This window comes from Paroedura picta, chromosome 2 (genome assembly GCF_049243985.1).
Source record: "Paroedura picta isolate Pp20150507F chromosome 2, Ppicta_v3.0, whole genome shotgun sequence".
NCBI classification, from domain to species: Eukaryota; Metazoa; Chordata; class Lepidosauria; order Squamata; family Gekkonidae; genus Paroedura; species Paroedura picta.
In genome coordinates this window covers 62,440,080-62,454,514 of record NC_135370.1, presented here as the reverse complement: position 1 = coordinate 62,454,514, position 14,435 = coordinate 62,440,080, and the positions used below count along the sequence as shown (strand labels likewise).

The 14,435-nt window shown below is 41.4% G+C and overlaps 1 protein-coding gene across 2 annotated transcripts in view; it reads left to right on the top strand.

Moving 5' to 3' along the window:
* The window catches only part of LOC143829456 (glycerol-3-phosphate dehydrogenase 1-like protein), a 52,748-nt gene extending 38,313 nt beyond the window's left edge, over positions 1–14,435 (top strand). For both annotated transcript variants that reach the window (XM_077320361.1, XM_077320362.1), the window contains exons 4-10: positions 1,526–1,703; positions 3,500–3,640; positions 4,847–4,985; positions 6,613–6,725; positions 8,128–8,361; positions 10,538–10,644; positions 13,104–14,435. In XM_077320361.1, coding sequence (XP_077176476.1) covers positions 1,526–1,703; positions 3,500–3,640; positions 4,847–4,985; positions 6,613–6,725; positions 8,128–8,361; positions 10,538–10,644; positions 13,104–13,200 — 1,009 coding nt within the window. In that variant the 3' untranslated portion in view covers positions 13,201–14,435. The remainder of the gene's footprint in view (positions 1–1,525; positions 1,704–3,499; positions 3,641–4,846; positions 4,986–6,612; positions 6,726–8,127; positions 8,362–10,537; positions 10,645–13,103) is intronic.

Here is a 14,435-nt window from a genome sequence, read left to right as displayed (position 1 = left end):
AAGTTCCTACACGAGGCAAGGAAAAGATGTGCACCTTGAAAATGAGTTATGTCACTCCCACTAATTGCCAATGCTCCTTCCACCGTCCTTCCTGTTCCCTGGGAAATGAGTGGGGAAAGCAAGGTAGTTACTTAGTTGGACTTCACTTTTGAAGCCAACAACCTCGCAAAATTCTGGCTTCACATTTAAAGCCAACAATCTTGCAAATTGCAAATTTGCAATGCAACGCCATTTGCAAAAGCATTACAATGACTCTAAGGCACTACAGCTCCCCCTAAGGTGTTTTTGCCATTGGGCCATAGAAACGCCTCTTCTTCCCCCTCCCTCCTGTTGCCCTGGAAACCAGAGAAAAAGGTGGGAAAGAGTCGTAGAAGAAAACCAAAAGTCTCTCTGCAGCATTTCAAACTTCTCTGCCACCAGCTATTCAGTATTGTCGAATATACCCCCAAAAGCTGGAAAAAACTGGCAGCTGATCAAATTCTTGGCTAAAAAATATACCCTCAAAATACTGGTAAGATATTTTTTGTGTATTTTTGGAGGGCTCGGATATAGCTGAAGGCAGGTCCCCTAGTTGTGACTTACTGATTAAATCTCTCTGTATGCCTTTCATGTCCGCCAGTGAACCCAGCAAATCTTGCAATCAGTTCTTGCAATCGTTTGCTGAACAGATAACAATGATTATACAGGTACAAAGTGGACAAAAAAGCAGGCAGTGCCTTATCTCTGATCTCTGTCATTTAAATGATGTATGGACTGTGGACCCAAAAAGGAGACCAAGAAGAAGCGGCCCCATGCTTTGTAGGTCAGTCAGTCTAATGACCTAAAAGACCATAACCCTAGAGCATATTTCCTGTTTTTCACTAAATAAGCTGATTTAAAGATGACAAACTGCACTAGGCAATGGAGAATGGATTTGATAAGGATCTTGCTTCAGATGTAATCAAGAGAGTTAGAGTAAGGCATGTTTGCCTAGTGAGCAAGTTCACTGTGGATTTCTCAAGACAGCTAATTAGAGCATGTGAAGGGTTGTGAAAGGCAACTATCTCTCAGTGAAACTAGTAAATACTGTAAGATTTTTATTTCACCCTATTTCCAAAGAGCTCAGGATAATGCTGATAGTTCATTTATTTTATCTAACAACTGTCCTGGGAAGTAGGGGACTTGTAGCCCTCTTGCTGGTTCTGCTAATGGCTGATGCTGGCCTTCAGCTTAAGGAACCTTCCCCGGACATGCAAGACTCTTCTGCTAGTGAGGAAGGTACCACTGCTAAGGAAACTGATTGGTGTGATGCAGCCAAAGGGGTGGCCCAGAGTCTCCCCATGAGTTTCATGGCAGCATGGGGATTTGAATCAAGGTCTCCCAGCACTCCGGCCATTTAACCAACATGCTACTACTACAGGTATACTAAACTTTGTAAAACTCAGATAATTTGAATACTACTTGTGTGATGGTTCCTGGTTGAGAGCACTTACAAAAACAAGCACTTCTGGTCTGTAATTATCAAATTCTTTTCCATTTTTAAAAGGGGATCTGCAATTGCAAAAATCATAGGTGAAAATGTCCAGAAATCCAACAGATTTGAGCCAGTCATAAACATGTGGGTGTTTGAAGAGTTAATCAATGGGAAAAATCTCACAGAGATAATTAACCAAGATCATGAAAACGTGAAGTATCTTCCGGGTCATAAGCTACCTCCTAATGTGGTAAGTTGAATAAATGCATTTTAATTTCAAGCTTGAATTTTGCACTGGATTTTGTCCTTCAATGGAAGATTAGACTCTTAGATAAAGAGAAAAGTTGCAACCAATTTACTGTCTTACAAGAAATTCAGAACACAGTAGGCTCTTTAGATAAGAAACCCGCAGAAAGAAGGGAAGATTCCATTCAAACGTATCTGTGTATCAGCATAATGCAGGAGGAATTCTTATGTAAAATGAGACCATGGACACAAGAATGTTTGCCTAGTGAACTGTGCATTAATTACATGTGAACTGTGCATTAACTGAGCTAATCTAGTAATCATGAAGAATCTTAGCACTATTATAAGTGGAAAAGAAGATGTAGTTGTAGAGCAAACTTTTCCTACCTTGGTGGCTGTTATGGCTCTCCTGCTGTGACCTAGATCAGATCTTGGAAGCTAAGCAGAATCAGCCCTAGTTGGTTGTTAGATGGGAGACCACTGAGGAAATCTAAGGTTCCTATGCAGAGGCCGGCAGTGGCAAACCACCTCTGCAGTCTTTTGCCTTGAAAACCATATGGGAGCACAGTAGGCTGGCTGTGACTTGACAGAATTTACCACCATTACGTACCGCCGTTGTGCAATCCTAAGTACTCTTTCCTGGGAGGAAATACTGTTGAATATCGAGTAGGATTCTGAGTAGACGTGTTTAGGATTGCTTTCTTAAGTTCCCCATTTTTGCCCCTAAAATTTAAATCTGAATTATGCTTAACATGCTTTTCACAGGAATAAAATTTGAGTTTGGTGATGCCGTTAAGACCGACAAAGTTTTATTCAAGGTATAAGCTTTTATATGCACAGCACATTTCCTCAGATACAATGAAGTGGGAATTACCAGTCCATTCATACAGGTAGAGGGTGACCAGTAAATTAGCATACAGCGTAACGAAGATCTTTAATGGATTCAAGGACTAAACAGGAATTCAAGGACTAAACAGGAATAGCAAGCTGAATTTATAATGTTACCATTTGTTTGAGTTTGATTCTGGGGTCAAGGGAGATAACTCTTCATGGTGAATTGTTCCACTTCAAAGAAGAAGATGTTGTAAAGATGCCTCCATGCTTGAAAGGAGATGGGTGGAGCATAATGACAAGGTCTCAGTTAATTACTCTCAGAATTTCACAGATCTGTCCGTTAATTTCCAATTTTGATCTATTTATTTCCTTCACTATGTTTCCCCCTGGAATTTAATCCAAACAAATGGTAACCTTTTAAATTAAGCTTGTGATTCCTGTTTAGTCCTTGAATCCATTAAAGGTCTTCATTATGCTATATGCTAATGCAGTGTTCACTCTCTACCTATATGGATGGACTGGTAATTCCCATTTTATTGTATCTGAAGAAGTGTGTGTCTGCACACAAAAGCTTATACCTTGAATAAAACTTTGTTGGTCTTAAAGGCACCACCAAACTCAAACTTTGTTCTGCTGCTTCAGACCAACATAGCTATCCACTTAAATGTATACTTTTTACAAGAATTCAGTAATATAAAGAGTTTCCCTTAATATTTTTGTGTATGATTTTGTGAATTTAGGGTTAATTTAGGGCAGCTTCACAGATTATTATTGTTGCTGTAGGAATGCCTTGAGGTAAACTTGTGTTTCTCCCAGCAAGTACATAGCATTTGTATCGCCCAGTTTACACTTCTCTTTGAAGACTTATATCAATGCATTTGGAAAACCTGATTTGGCCAAGGTTTATGGATGCAACTCTCAGTTACCAGTTATGGAAAAGTTTAGTAACTGTGATTTTTGTCTTAGGTTGCTGTACCAGATCCAGTAGAAGCAGCAGCTGATGCAAATATTCTAATATTTGTTATACCCCATCAGTTCATTCCTAAGATATGTGACCAACTTGTTGGCAAAATAAAGGCAGGAGCCATTGGAATCTCATTAATAAAGGTAATTCAAGACCTTTCCAAAGGCATGTCAGACCTTATGGCAAAGTTCATGCTTGCAGGTGGGGTTGCCAACTCTTTTAATGTCCCTGCTCCTGCGCCTTTAAACAACAGCCTGGCATATACGTTTGCTCCGTAGGCAGGACCACTCTTGAACATATGACTAGACCGTCCAACAGCGTAGATTCATCACAGTTGGGGACCTGGACTTAGATGGAAGGAGTGCTTCCTGCTGGCAGATATCAGTTACTTTGCCAGTGGGAAGAGTCAGAGAAGATGGCTCTGAATCTGTGGGAAGGCCCATGACCAGTTTTGAGTATAGGACATGTACCTTGGTGAACCCCAGCAAATGAGCACAGTGACAAGATAAGCATTCATTTTTCGCAGTCAACGGCAGTGTGAATGAGAAGGGTGCTTTAACAAATAGACCTTGGGACATCTGGAGCCCCAGAACAAGGGGGAAGATGGAGGAAGCTCCCAAACAAGGCCCTTGGCCATGCCCTCTCAGCCTATCCGTGTTAGTGAGTGGAACTTGGACAGTATAGAGCAAGTGAAAGGGAGTGGTTTTTGATCCCTAGGACAATGGAGATGATCTCACCTGCACTGACATCAAAACCAGTCCCCAGGGGAAAAGTTGGTGGCCAACCACCAATCTTCTGACAGCAGGGCGAGTGAGAGGCAATTTTTTTGGATCTGACTTTTTACTCCCTGGAAGGGAAACCCAGATATTCCTGGTCTTTCTCATGGCCACCAGATAAGAAAGGAAGGACATGGCCCATCAAACATGAAACCATCACTGAAAGGCAAATCCCTTGGAAATGGATTGGATTAGCCCTGCACTGCCATTACCTTGCCAGCAGTGAGAGTGAAAGAGGACTGACTATGGACTGAGTAATCTAACAAAGGGAAGGCCCACAGGGAAGGGGAAGAAGGAAGACACTCAGTTTGCAACATCCTGAGAATTTTAATTCATTTTTAGTAACAATGGGTTTACCATTGTAGAGGGAACTTTTTCCTGCCCCTGCTGAAAATAATTCTAAATATGGGTAACTGGACTAAGTACAGTTTATTCCCACTTCTGCCTTCCTTCCCTCCTTTTATTTTCTATGTTGTGGGAACTTTAGGATGTAAACTGTATCTTACCTCCTAAATTGTATGAAATTATGTTCTAAAAAAATATAGCTTTTATTCCTACTTTCCTGTTAACCAGGGTGTAGATGAAGGCCCTGAGGGATTGAAACTCATCTCAGACATCATTCGGGAAAAACTGAAGATTGAAGTCAGTGTGCTCATGGGGGCCAACATCGCTAATGAAGTGGCGGATGAAAAGTTCTGTGAAACCACAATTGGTAATTCATTATACTACAAGAGAGTATGGTAGCTTTGGTATATAAATAGCCTTTCATGGTGGTGAGAGAAAGGCACATGCCTGGGATAGATTCAGTCACCTGCATTTACATCATGTAATAACTCAGCTCTCTACCTGCAATGAGACATCAGAAAGTCATGTTATTGTGAAAACACTTTATTCATGCTTTGTGTGGCACCGCAGAATTCCCTCTTATGATATTGCAGCCAAAATTGTCAGGCCTCTTACAAGTTAATTTGTGGTTGCCAACCACCTAGAGAAAAATAAATACACTGTTCTTTTAGTAATGGTTTAAAGGGATGTTATTTACCAAGTGATGTTATTTATCTCTGTGGTATGAAAAACTTAAGTCCATGTCCATATACTAAACTTTGGTTTAAAAAGCAGAACATTTTCCCCCAGGCCTGTGGGGTGTTTGTGGCAGTGAAATATAGGGCTCTACTTAGCGTTGCCAACCCAAAGATTTGAGGGGGTGGAGCCTGGGGCAGGTGGTACCTTAACCTGGCATAATGCTATACCGTCTACCCTCCAAAGCAGCCATTTTCTTCAGAATTGATTTTCTAGATAATTTATCTGTAGAATCTGAAAATTGCTTGTAATTCTGGAAGATCTCCCGGCTCCGTACAGTGTATGGAATGGAACTTTTCAGGAGGGCATTTCTATAAGAGGTGTATTTCAATGTTTATGCCAAGTTTGGAATTTATATTTATTGTATGTATTTATTGCTGGCTTTTAATTTTTGTAATCCACCTTAAGTCTTCTTTGAGAGAGACAATAAATAAAATAAAAGTTTTCCCCATTGGCTAGAAGAATAGCTTGGACAGGAGAATTTTGATTTGAAAATGCCAGCTAAAGAGGGATGGATTAATAAGCAGCTACTCTTTTCCCATTAAATTCAGCTCATAGATCAGGGTTGAGGAATGATGCTCAAACAGTCTGGGTACATCTTTTGTACCTATGCTTAAAATGCAGTGAAAACATACAGGCCATCTTATAAGTCTCACCTTTATAAATTTAACCACATGTTGCTTAGTTTCATTTGAAAATCCATAGTATGCATTTTGGCTTATGTTGCTAGATAAGTCTCTGGAATGGGTACAGATTAGCACTGATTTAATGTCTTATTTCTCTAAAAACTGTTTTCAATCTTAATTCTGTATGTTGCAAGATGCATGCATATGTCATAGAGGATGGGTTACACATTTTAGCATGTATCCTGTCTTGGCCTTCTCCCACTAAATTGCTCTTTTGTTGGAGGAAGAGCCACTTAAATGGGTGGAAGGCTTCCTGGGGTTAGGAGGTAGGCTTCAAACTTTGCTCAGTGTCAAGGTAGGAGATATGCCATCTAAGTTACAAAAAGACTCTCAGAGTCAGTGGACTTAGAATGGTGTAACTCTATTTGGAAATGCATTGTGATTTTTTTTTTTTTTACTGTTGGGGACTTCTGTCGAATGCACACTTGCACTAAGGAATAGCTATCAAAGTCAACCATTCTACACGATAGCTGCATACTTCTAACACCCTAGGTTAGTTATATTTGGTAGTTATAATTGTAGCTATATCTCATTAGGTTAACACTTCCTAATGTATTGCACTTCTTTCCCAAGGTTGCAAAAACAGAGATCATGGGAAGATCTTTAAAGAATTAATGCAGACCCCAAATTTCAGAATTTCTGTAGTGGATGACTGTGACACCGTGGAGATCTGTGGAGCCTTAAAAGTTAGTAAACTCAAATAGTGCATCTGTAGTTCTGTAAATCATAACTGGTTTAGCTACTAAAATATTGCAAAGAATGCCGATTCTGTTTTGATTGACTTTATAATCTGACAAAATTTAGAAATAACAGGCTCTCAGAAAGTTTCGTGACATGCGATGAAACCAAGGAGTGGAGGGCCTTTGGTTTTCATGATTAAAAAAGAGATGTTTTTCGGGCCAATGCTCTGCCTGATTTATTAGACCAAAGCAGGTAGCTGCCACTGAAACATCCTCAAACCTTGGAAATTTTAATCCCTTCTTGGGACACAGTCCTTTCTTCCTTATAGCTGAAATAGAGGGTTTTTCACAGACATACAGAGCAATAGCCTGACTTCCCAGTGATCTAATTATCATCATGGAAGCCTGGGAAAGTTGCCTCAGTTGTCATCATTGGGGGGGGGGGGGGAGGGTGTGCATGGCCCAGCATTTGGCCAGGAACTAGGGTGCCGTGGAACCTTGCTCAGTTGCTTAAGCTAAATGCAGCTGCTTGCCCACTGGCAATGCGTATGCACCAAAACATTTTAGTGCTCATTTTGAAAAAGTGCAGCTTTTTTCCCCCATTGTTTTTGTACAGAGATGGTTTTCTGATCACTTGATTGTTTCTTCACACTCAATATTGGGTTCGATGCACCTCTAGAAATTGCTGCAGTGACCAGCATTACTTGCTGCGTATCTTTATATACCAATGAAACACATTACAGATCTCATGTTTGTATGAATTTGTCTGTCTGTGGACCTCTAGGAGCAGTTAGGTGAAGAAATACAGCTGATATGATAATTAAGGACAGTAGAGAGCAGTTAGCAGTCAAATTTGTATTCTAGAGTTGAATGCTGGCTATCTGAGCCTCCAGATCCTCTCAGTGTAAACACTGAGCGCCTGTCCAAAAACACAAATCATCCACTTGTTTTCCTCAGAAACTGGGGCTTCAAGAGACACGGCCTCTTCATTAAGTTAGACAGGTTCTGAGGGTTCCAAAGTCTTCTGACACAGGTTCTCTCTCAATTAAAACAGCGGAAATGAAAACCTGATCTCCACAGTCACTAGTTTAAGTCGTTTATGCAGAGGGCAACCTCTGAGACAGGATCCCTCCCAGTGTCTCTCTCTCTGAAGGTTCAGGCCCCATCTGTCTGAGGTGACAGGAGAACAGACTATTCTCTCTTGTTCCTTTCTCCCATTTGGCTCCTCCAGTACTTTCCAGGATCCTGGCTGGCTGCTGGGTGCTGGGTGCTGGCTGCTCTGTTCTCTCATCCAACAGGACTAAAGGGGATTGGTGTATTGCAGCACAGGCTAGCTGATGATACCTTAGCAGGCTGTCTTTTCTTGTCTTTATGACTCTTTACTTTTTCTCTGCCCTGCTGTATTCAGAACATTGTGGCAGTAGGAGCTGGATTTTGTGATGGACTGGGCTTTGGTGATAATACCAAAGCAGCTGTAATTCGTCTGGGCCTCATGGAAATGGTGGCTTTTGCGAAAATCTTCTGCAAAGGCCCTGTATCAATAAACACATTTCTGGAAAGTTGTGGCGTTGCGGATCTGATCACCACATGCTACGGTGGACGCAACAGGAAAGTGGCAGAGGCCTTTGCACGTAGTGGAAAAGTAAGACGTTTTTTTCTTTTTTCAAGAATTTGAGGTTTCTATACTATGCACTGTTATATGGGAATAAATTTAATTGAACTCCATGGAATTTACTCTTGGGTAAATGTTTCCAGCATTAGGCCATTATCTTTATAAAGGTTATTAATCCTGCAACTGGAAATGTTTGCATTTATGATCTCTCTGCAAAAGTCCTCCGCATGTACTGATTACATGGAGAATCCATGTCTAATTTTGCATCAGTGAAATATTTGTGTAACATGGCTAACGTGAGCCCACCAGAAATGGAAATCACCTTTGGCATTTGTTGATTAAGGATGCTTTTCCCAACTGACTCAAAGTGGTTACCAAAATGGTAAGGACTAGTTTATTTTTATTTTATTTATTCTGGGATTTATAGCCTGCCCTATCTTTGGGAACTCAGGGAAAGTGTAATCTACATACAATCCCTAATTTGGATTAACACAATAACAATAAAGCATTTGCATTAAAAACTCAGCTTAAAATCATAAATTAATCATGAATATTATTAAAATCGACCGTAGCAGTGGTGGGAACAGGAGTGTGGTGAAGAGGCTGCAATCTTTGGTTTAGAGTAGAGCAGCTATACAAGACAAAGGGATTGAGTTTGCTCTTCCAGAGCTAGTTTGTTTACCATTTCTTTACCTTCAGGGGGAAATGGGCATGGCAAAGAGCTGGGGAACATTTTCTGAGACCCCACTGGCCTTACCATGAACCCTCTCCCCAACCCAGTTTTTGTATGTGCATTTACTAGTAAGAAAGTGTTTTGAGTACAATGCAATGGTTCTCCCCCAGGATGTAGAGAAGCCAGGCCATTTGCCGCCATGTTCAGAGAGTTCAAATCCTTGCTCATCCTTCAAGCAAACTGAGTAACTTTGGACAAGACAATGGGTTGGATTCAGAGATGGTCTCTGTAGGGAGAAAAAAGGCTCCTTTGGATCCATCCCATAGTCTCTTAGTGTGCCTCAGGCAGAGGTGGTTGTGAGGAAATGAATAAACAAAGTAGTTGAAAAATTGTACAAATGATAAGAATGGCTAGCTTCAGCTGTTTTAAAATTATGATGTATGAAGTATCATGGGTAAGGGCTTATCAGTTGCCTTGGAGCTGTTGAAGTCCTCTTTTTGATCTGTGCTTTACTGAATAGAAATTTAAAAGTATAAAAAGCAAGTATGCTTGATATTTTAACTGGGGATGATGGATCAATAAAGAAGTTCCTACTTGTTATAATGATATCATAATTTTAAAATGCATGAAAATTATATTCTTTGTGTTCAAGTGTATCTGCATTGCCTAGGAGTTGGTTCAGTCTGGCATTTATGCTTACTGTATCTTGGCCAGGTTCATTTCCTAACAAGTAGACTTAAAGAATCTCAGCTAGCAGGTACTAGGAGAGACCCTTCCCTGCATCAACCCCTATAGAAGTAGGTAACAGCTCTATTCACCACTTACAGAGACTACATGTGCGTCCTTCATGCATGCATCTTTTTGTAAGAAAGAGGCACCTGTGTGCAATTTCCAAATGAAATTGGTGACCAGATCCTGCATACATGTGTGGTTTTAACCACACATTCCACAGTACATACAGTGAAGAAAACTTGGAAATTACTCAACAGGCATATGAAGAAGAACCAAGTATACACCATACAAAGACTGTACACACATTGTGGTTACGAGTGCCCTGTGGAGTGAAAACAGCCCCAGAACAAGCCAGGAGCCACAGGGCCACGCAGCTCAGTGGGACCAGCAGCAGATATTAGCTCACCTACTGCATCATCCCCCAAACTGGAAGTAGGGCAGGAGCAGATGGTTGGTGAGCTCAGCTGACACCACCTACCATTGCTGATGGAAAGTCTGAGCTGAGAGGCATTCCCAGAGTTGCTGGGGCTTGGCTCTGCTTGCTGCTGACCAGCAGCAGCTCTCCTGGGCAGTGGCTCACTGGGAAATTTCCCGGTAAATTAATCTGTCCGGTCACTGCTGACTAGTATTGAGATTAGTAGCCCAATGGGTGAACTCTCTATAATAATGGCTTCCAATGTTCAGATAATGAGGTTGCAGTTTAATCATGGACTTCAGCACTTTTAAATTCTTTTTACTTGCAGTTCACTTGCATCCTTTCCTTTAACCCTAAAATTATTTGCCCTTTTTTGTTTATTCAAGTCAATTGAGGAACTGGAAAGCGAGATGCTGAATGGACAGAAGCTTCAAGGGCCTCAGACGGCAGCTGAAGTTTACAAGATCTTGAAGCTGAAGAACTTAGTCAACAAGTAATGTGATTTTCTTTATGCCGTTCACCCTAGTACTTTGGACTATATACTTCTGACTTTTCCCGTCATGAGCCATATTAATGCATTTCTAAATGCTGAGTTTGCTGTGAGATGTGAAAAAGGAGACTTTGGGTGAGTTCAGATCATCACTTTCCTGAAAGTCATGGGGGTGGTACCAAAGGTTCATGCTACACGTGCTGAAATCATATGTTGGACCGCACTTCTAAGCCTGCAATACTTCAGACTACAGGTGAAAGGGAGCCATGTTCAAACATCTCACCACATTAAAATGCACTTTCTTGTGAAAAGCTATGAAGTCAGAAGTGAAAGCCCATACTGAAATAAATGTTAGAAAAAAGTTTGAGTTCTGTGGCACTGTTAAGAACAATAGAGTTTAATTCTGGGTATAAGTTTTTGTGTGCACATAAACCTTATGCCTGGAATTTCAAAATGTTGGTCTTAAAGGTGCCACAGGACTCCAGCTTTGTCCTTCTGCTTCAGACTAACATGGCGACCCACCTGAAATAATTGTTGCTTGCCTTCAAGTGAGCCAGTGTGGTTGTGTTGGAGAATCTGGAGAACCAGGGTTTGATTCCCCATTCCCCCACATGAAGCCTACTTGGTGACCTTGAGCCACTCACAGTTCTCTCAAAGCTTTCTCAGCCCCTCCTACCTCACAAGGTTTCATTTGTGGGGAGAAGGGAAACTGCTTTGTGTCTTAGCATAGGCTCAGGTATAAAACTCAACTCTTTTTCTTCTTCTAGCCTTCAAGGTGCCTCAGGACTTTTGTTTAGAAAAATCTGACCCAAGCCTTTACGCCGTGCTGCAGCCAGCTTTCTATAGCCATAAAGTTTTAGAAGTGTGTAAAATATTCAGGCATGCAACACTGAGCATGCAGTTTGGAATGATACTGTCCCTGGAGTGCTATTCCATTTCTCAAGGTTTTGTTTGGTTCTCAGTTTCACATGATAGTCATACAAAATGCAGTGTGGAAAACTTGTCTGAATCCAGTCTTAAATGTCACTGTCCCTTAGGCCTGATGGCAGATGTCATTCCTTAGGGTTGCCGAATGCCTGTTGGGAATCAGCCCAGCCAAGAGAGGTGTGATTTGCGGAAATTGTCAGGTGAAGATTTTCATGGCAGGGAGCAAAAGATTCTCTGTCAGTTACGCTGTTCCAGATGCAGGCTGCTGCATGGGCCAGTTCCAAAGCTGGCAACAGTAGTCATCCCTGCAACTGTATCACAAAACATAGTAATTGTGAGCACTTCCACTAGAACTGTCAGTTTCCCAGCTTGAAGCTTGCTAGGTCAATAGCTGCTGATCTACACAGACACTGCCTTTCATTTCTTGTGAAACCAATACCAACACTCTCCAAAAACAAAAGCCATGGATTATTTTTGATTACTAGGCTCACCAAGAGGGAGCTGGAGTTCTCAGACTAGAGATTCATTTCCTTCCAGGAAACTTTGGAAGGTGGACTCTATGGTACCATATCCCTGCTACCCTGCCCTGCTTTTCTCCGAATGCTGCCCCTCCCAAGATCCAAATCTCCAATTGAAGTTGGCTACTCTCTCTATTAGGACAAACCCTCAATAACACAAAACTGTGTGCAAGCTTCAGGTTCTCTAGAACTCTTCATCATGAGAGTGTTTAAAGCTGAAAGGAGGGAGGAGGGGGAAGTCTCAGACTGTGGTCCTCCTGAGGCCTTGTCTTATGAGCTTCCTGTGTGAAGTGCAGAGTAGGCGTGTGGATTTAAAAATGGCATTGGTATCAGGTTGCACCCTTGGCCCTTTGCACACGCAGCAGAAAAAGGAAAACATGGAGGCATTCCACTTTTTAAAATTTAAGCAGTTGATCAACTGTCTCTTAAACACCTGGTCACACATATGCAAATTCCTTAGAAGGCTAAGAGCAGACAAAGAACCTAGTATATTGCATTAAGGAGAGTGGAAAAGACTTTGAGTTGCAGCCAGTTTTTATAATGACTATACTTAATGAAATACCATCAACACTGTATAAAATATAGGGCATAATGTCACAGATCAAATTAGTAGGGGATTCCAATTCAGTAGATAGTTTAGCTCCTCTTTAACAGCTGGAGTTTCGGCAGATAGAGCTTGCCATATCCCAGTACTACAGAGATCAGATGTTAGTTTTGGTTCCCCTTTGCTGTGCATAATTTTAAAGAGGGCCTGGGACAAAATCTGGGCTTTGACCCCTGGTGCTGGATGAACAACATAAGAATTCTCCTTTGCCTGCTGTCAGAAGCAATTGCAAGTGGGGGGGGGGAAGTGTCTGTCTGATGTGGTCCATTCTCCCCTCCCCCTTAAGTTCTTCTAAATCTCCCCAAGTATTATAGATTGTATCCTGTGGGCAGTAGATGGCTTCAGTTAACAATGATGACTCCATACACGTTGGGTACTTTGAATGTTTATTTCCGGAACTTCATTTCTCCTAGGTTTCCACTCTTTGTCACTGTCTACCAGATCTGCTACGAGGGAAAACCTGTCAAAGAGTTCATCACTTGCCTGCAGAATCATCCAGAACACATGTAAGGCCCTTTGGCCCATCCTCCCAAGCATCCCCTCTACTCAAGGCTTCTGTCATCTTGAGTGTGGTTAATAAAAGCAAGCAAGGCAAGAGATTTTGTAGCTAATGTTTATTGTCTTCACTCAGGACAATGCAGAAATTGTTTTCATAATCCCTCCCACTCCAGCCAGGGCACGAAGGCCCTTGACGCCATAATTCAGCATTAATTTCAAGTATATTTAGCAAAAGCACTCTGAAACTCCCGCCTCACCTGTTACTGAAAACCTACCAAGAAAGGAAATTCTGAGGCAGTGTTTTTAATTGTTGAACTGCCCATATGACCTACGCATTTCTACTGTGGAGGCTCAAAAGCAATTTGCTCGGTTAGCTCAAACTGGTCTGCTAAATTCAGTCCTCCCCTATCTACTTCTTAGCCATCCTGTTGCCATTTCACAGTACTACATAGCACAACGCTTCAAGTTACAGACCAAGCCAGCCTTCCTGGACTATCTTTTCTGCCAATACTGCCCTTCTCCCCCGTTTGAGGTTTTGCCATGTCCCTACTTTCAGCTTTCTCTACCTGCATGATTCTAATGCCCATTCTTTCCTAATTTCTTCCAGCAACTGTTCACCCTGGGTATTCCCACATGGGTTATTTGCTGCAATTTTGATATTTTCCCTGTTCCTCCAACATACCTACCATTTTCACAGCAATCATTGCCTCTCTTTGCTACTGGAGCTTTTTGCGTTTTATTTTTAATTAAGACCAGTGAGGTGAAACAGGAGCCATAATTGTTTAGCCTGTCAGCCCTGACTGCACTTTATCTGAAGTTTCTGCAATTCAGGCTCCAGCTTTAAATGTTTTCATCAATGCATACCTTATTACCTGGTCCTTCTTGTTTTTATTGTCAGCTCTTAATAAATTCTTTGTCTAGCTTGACCTGGCATGGTACCCAAAGGGTTCTTCAAGCCATCAGGGATATGCCTTATTTAGACCCTCCAAGAGGGTGTTTTTAGGATGAGGTTAGGTAATGGTTGTCTCCTGCCTTGCAGTGGTGTTGGCTCTTTATTCTTGTAGTAACTGTATCCTCATACAATTAATGTTAGAGAGGAGCCTCTTGCTACTTGGCCAGAAAGAATTTTCCAGAGAATGAGTTAATAGCCTTTTAACTATTACAGTGTTTTGCCCTGCTTGTCAACATATATTGTTATCAACATTTATTGCTGTTAAATAAAGTTTTACCTTTTTCGCTGTTTTAAA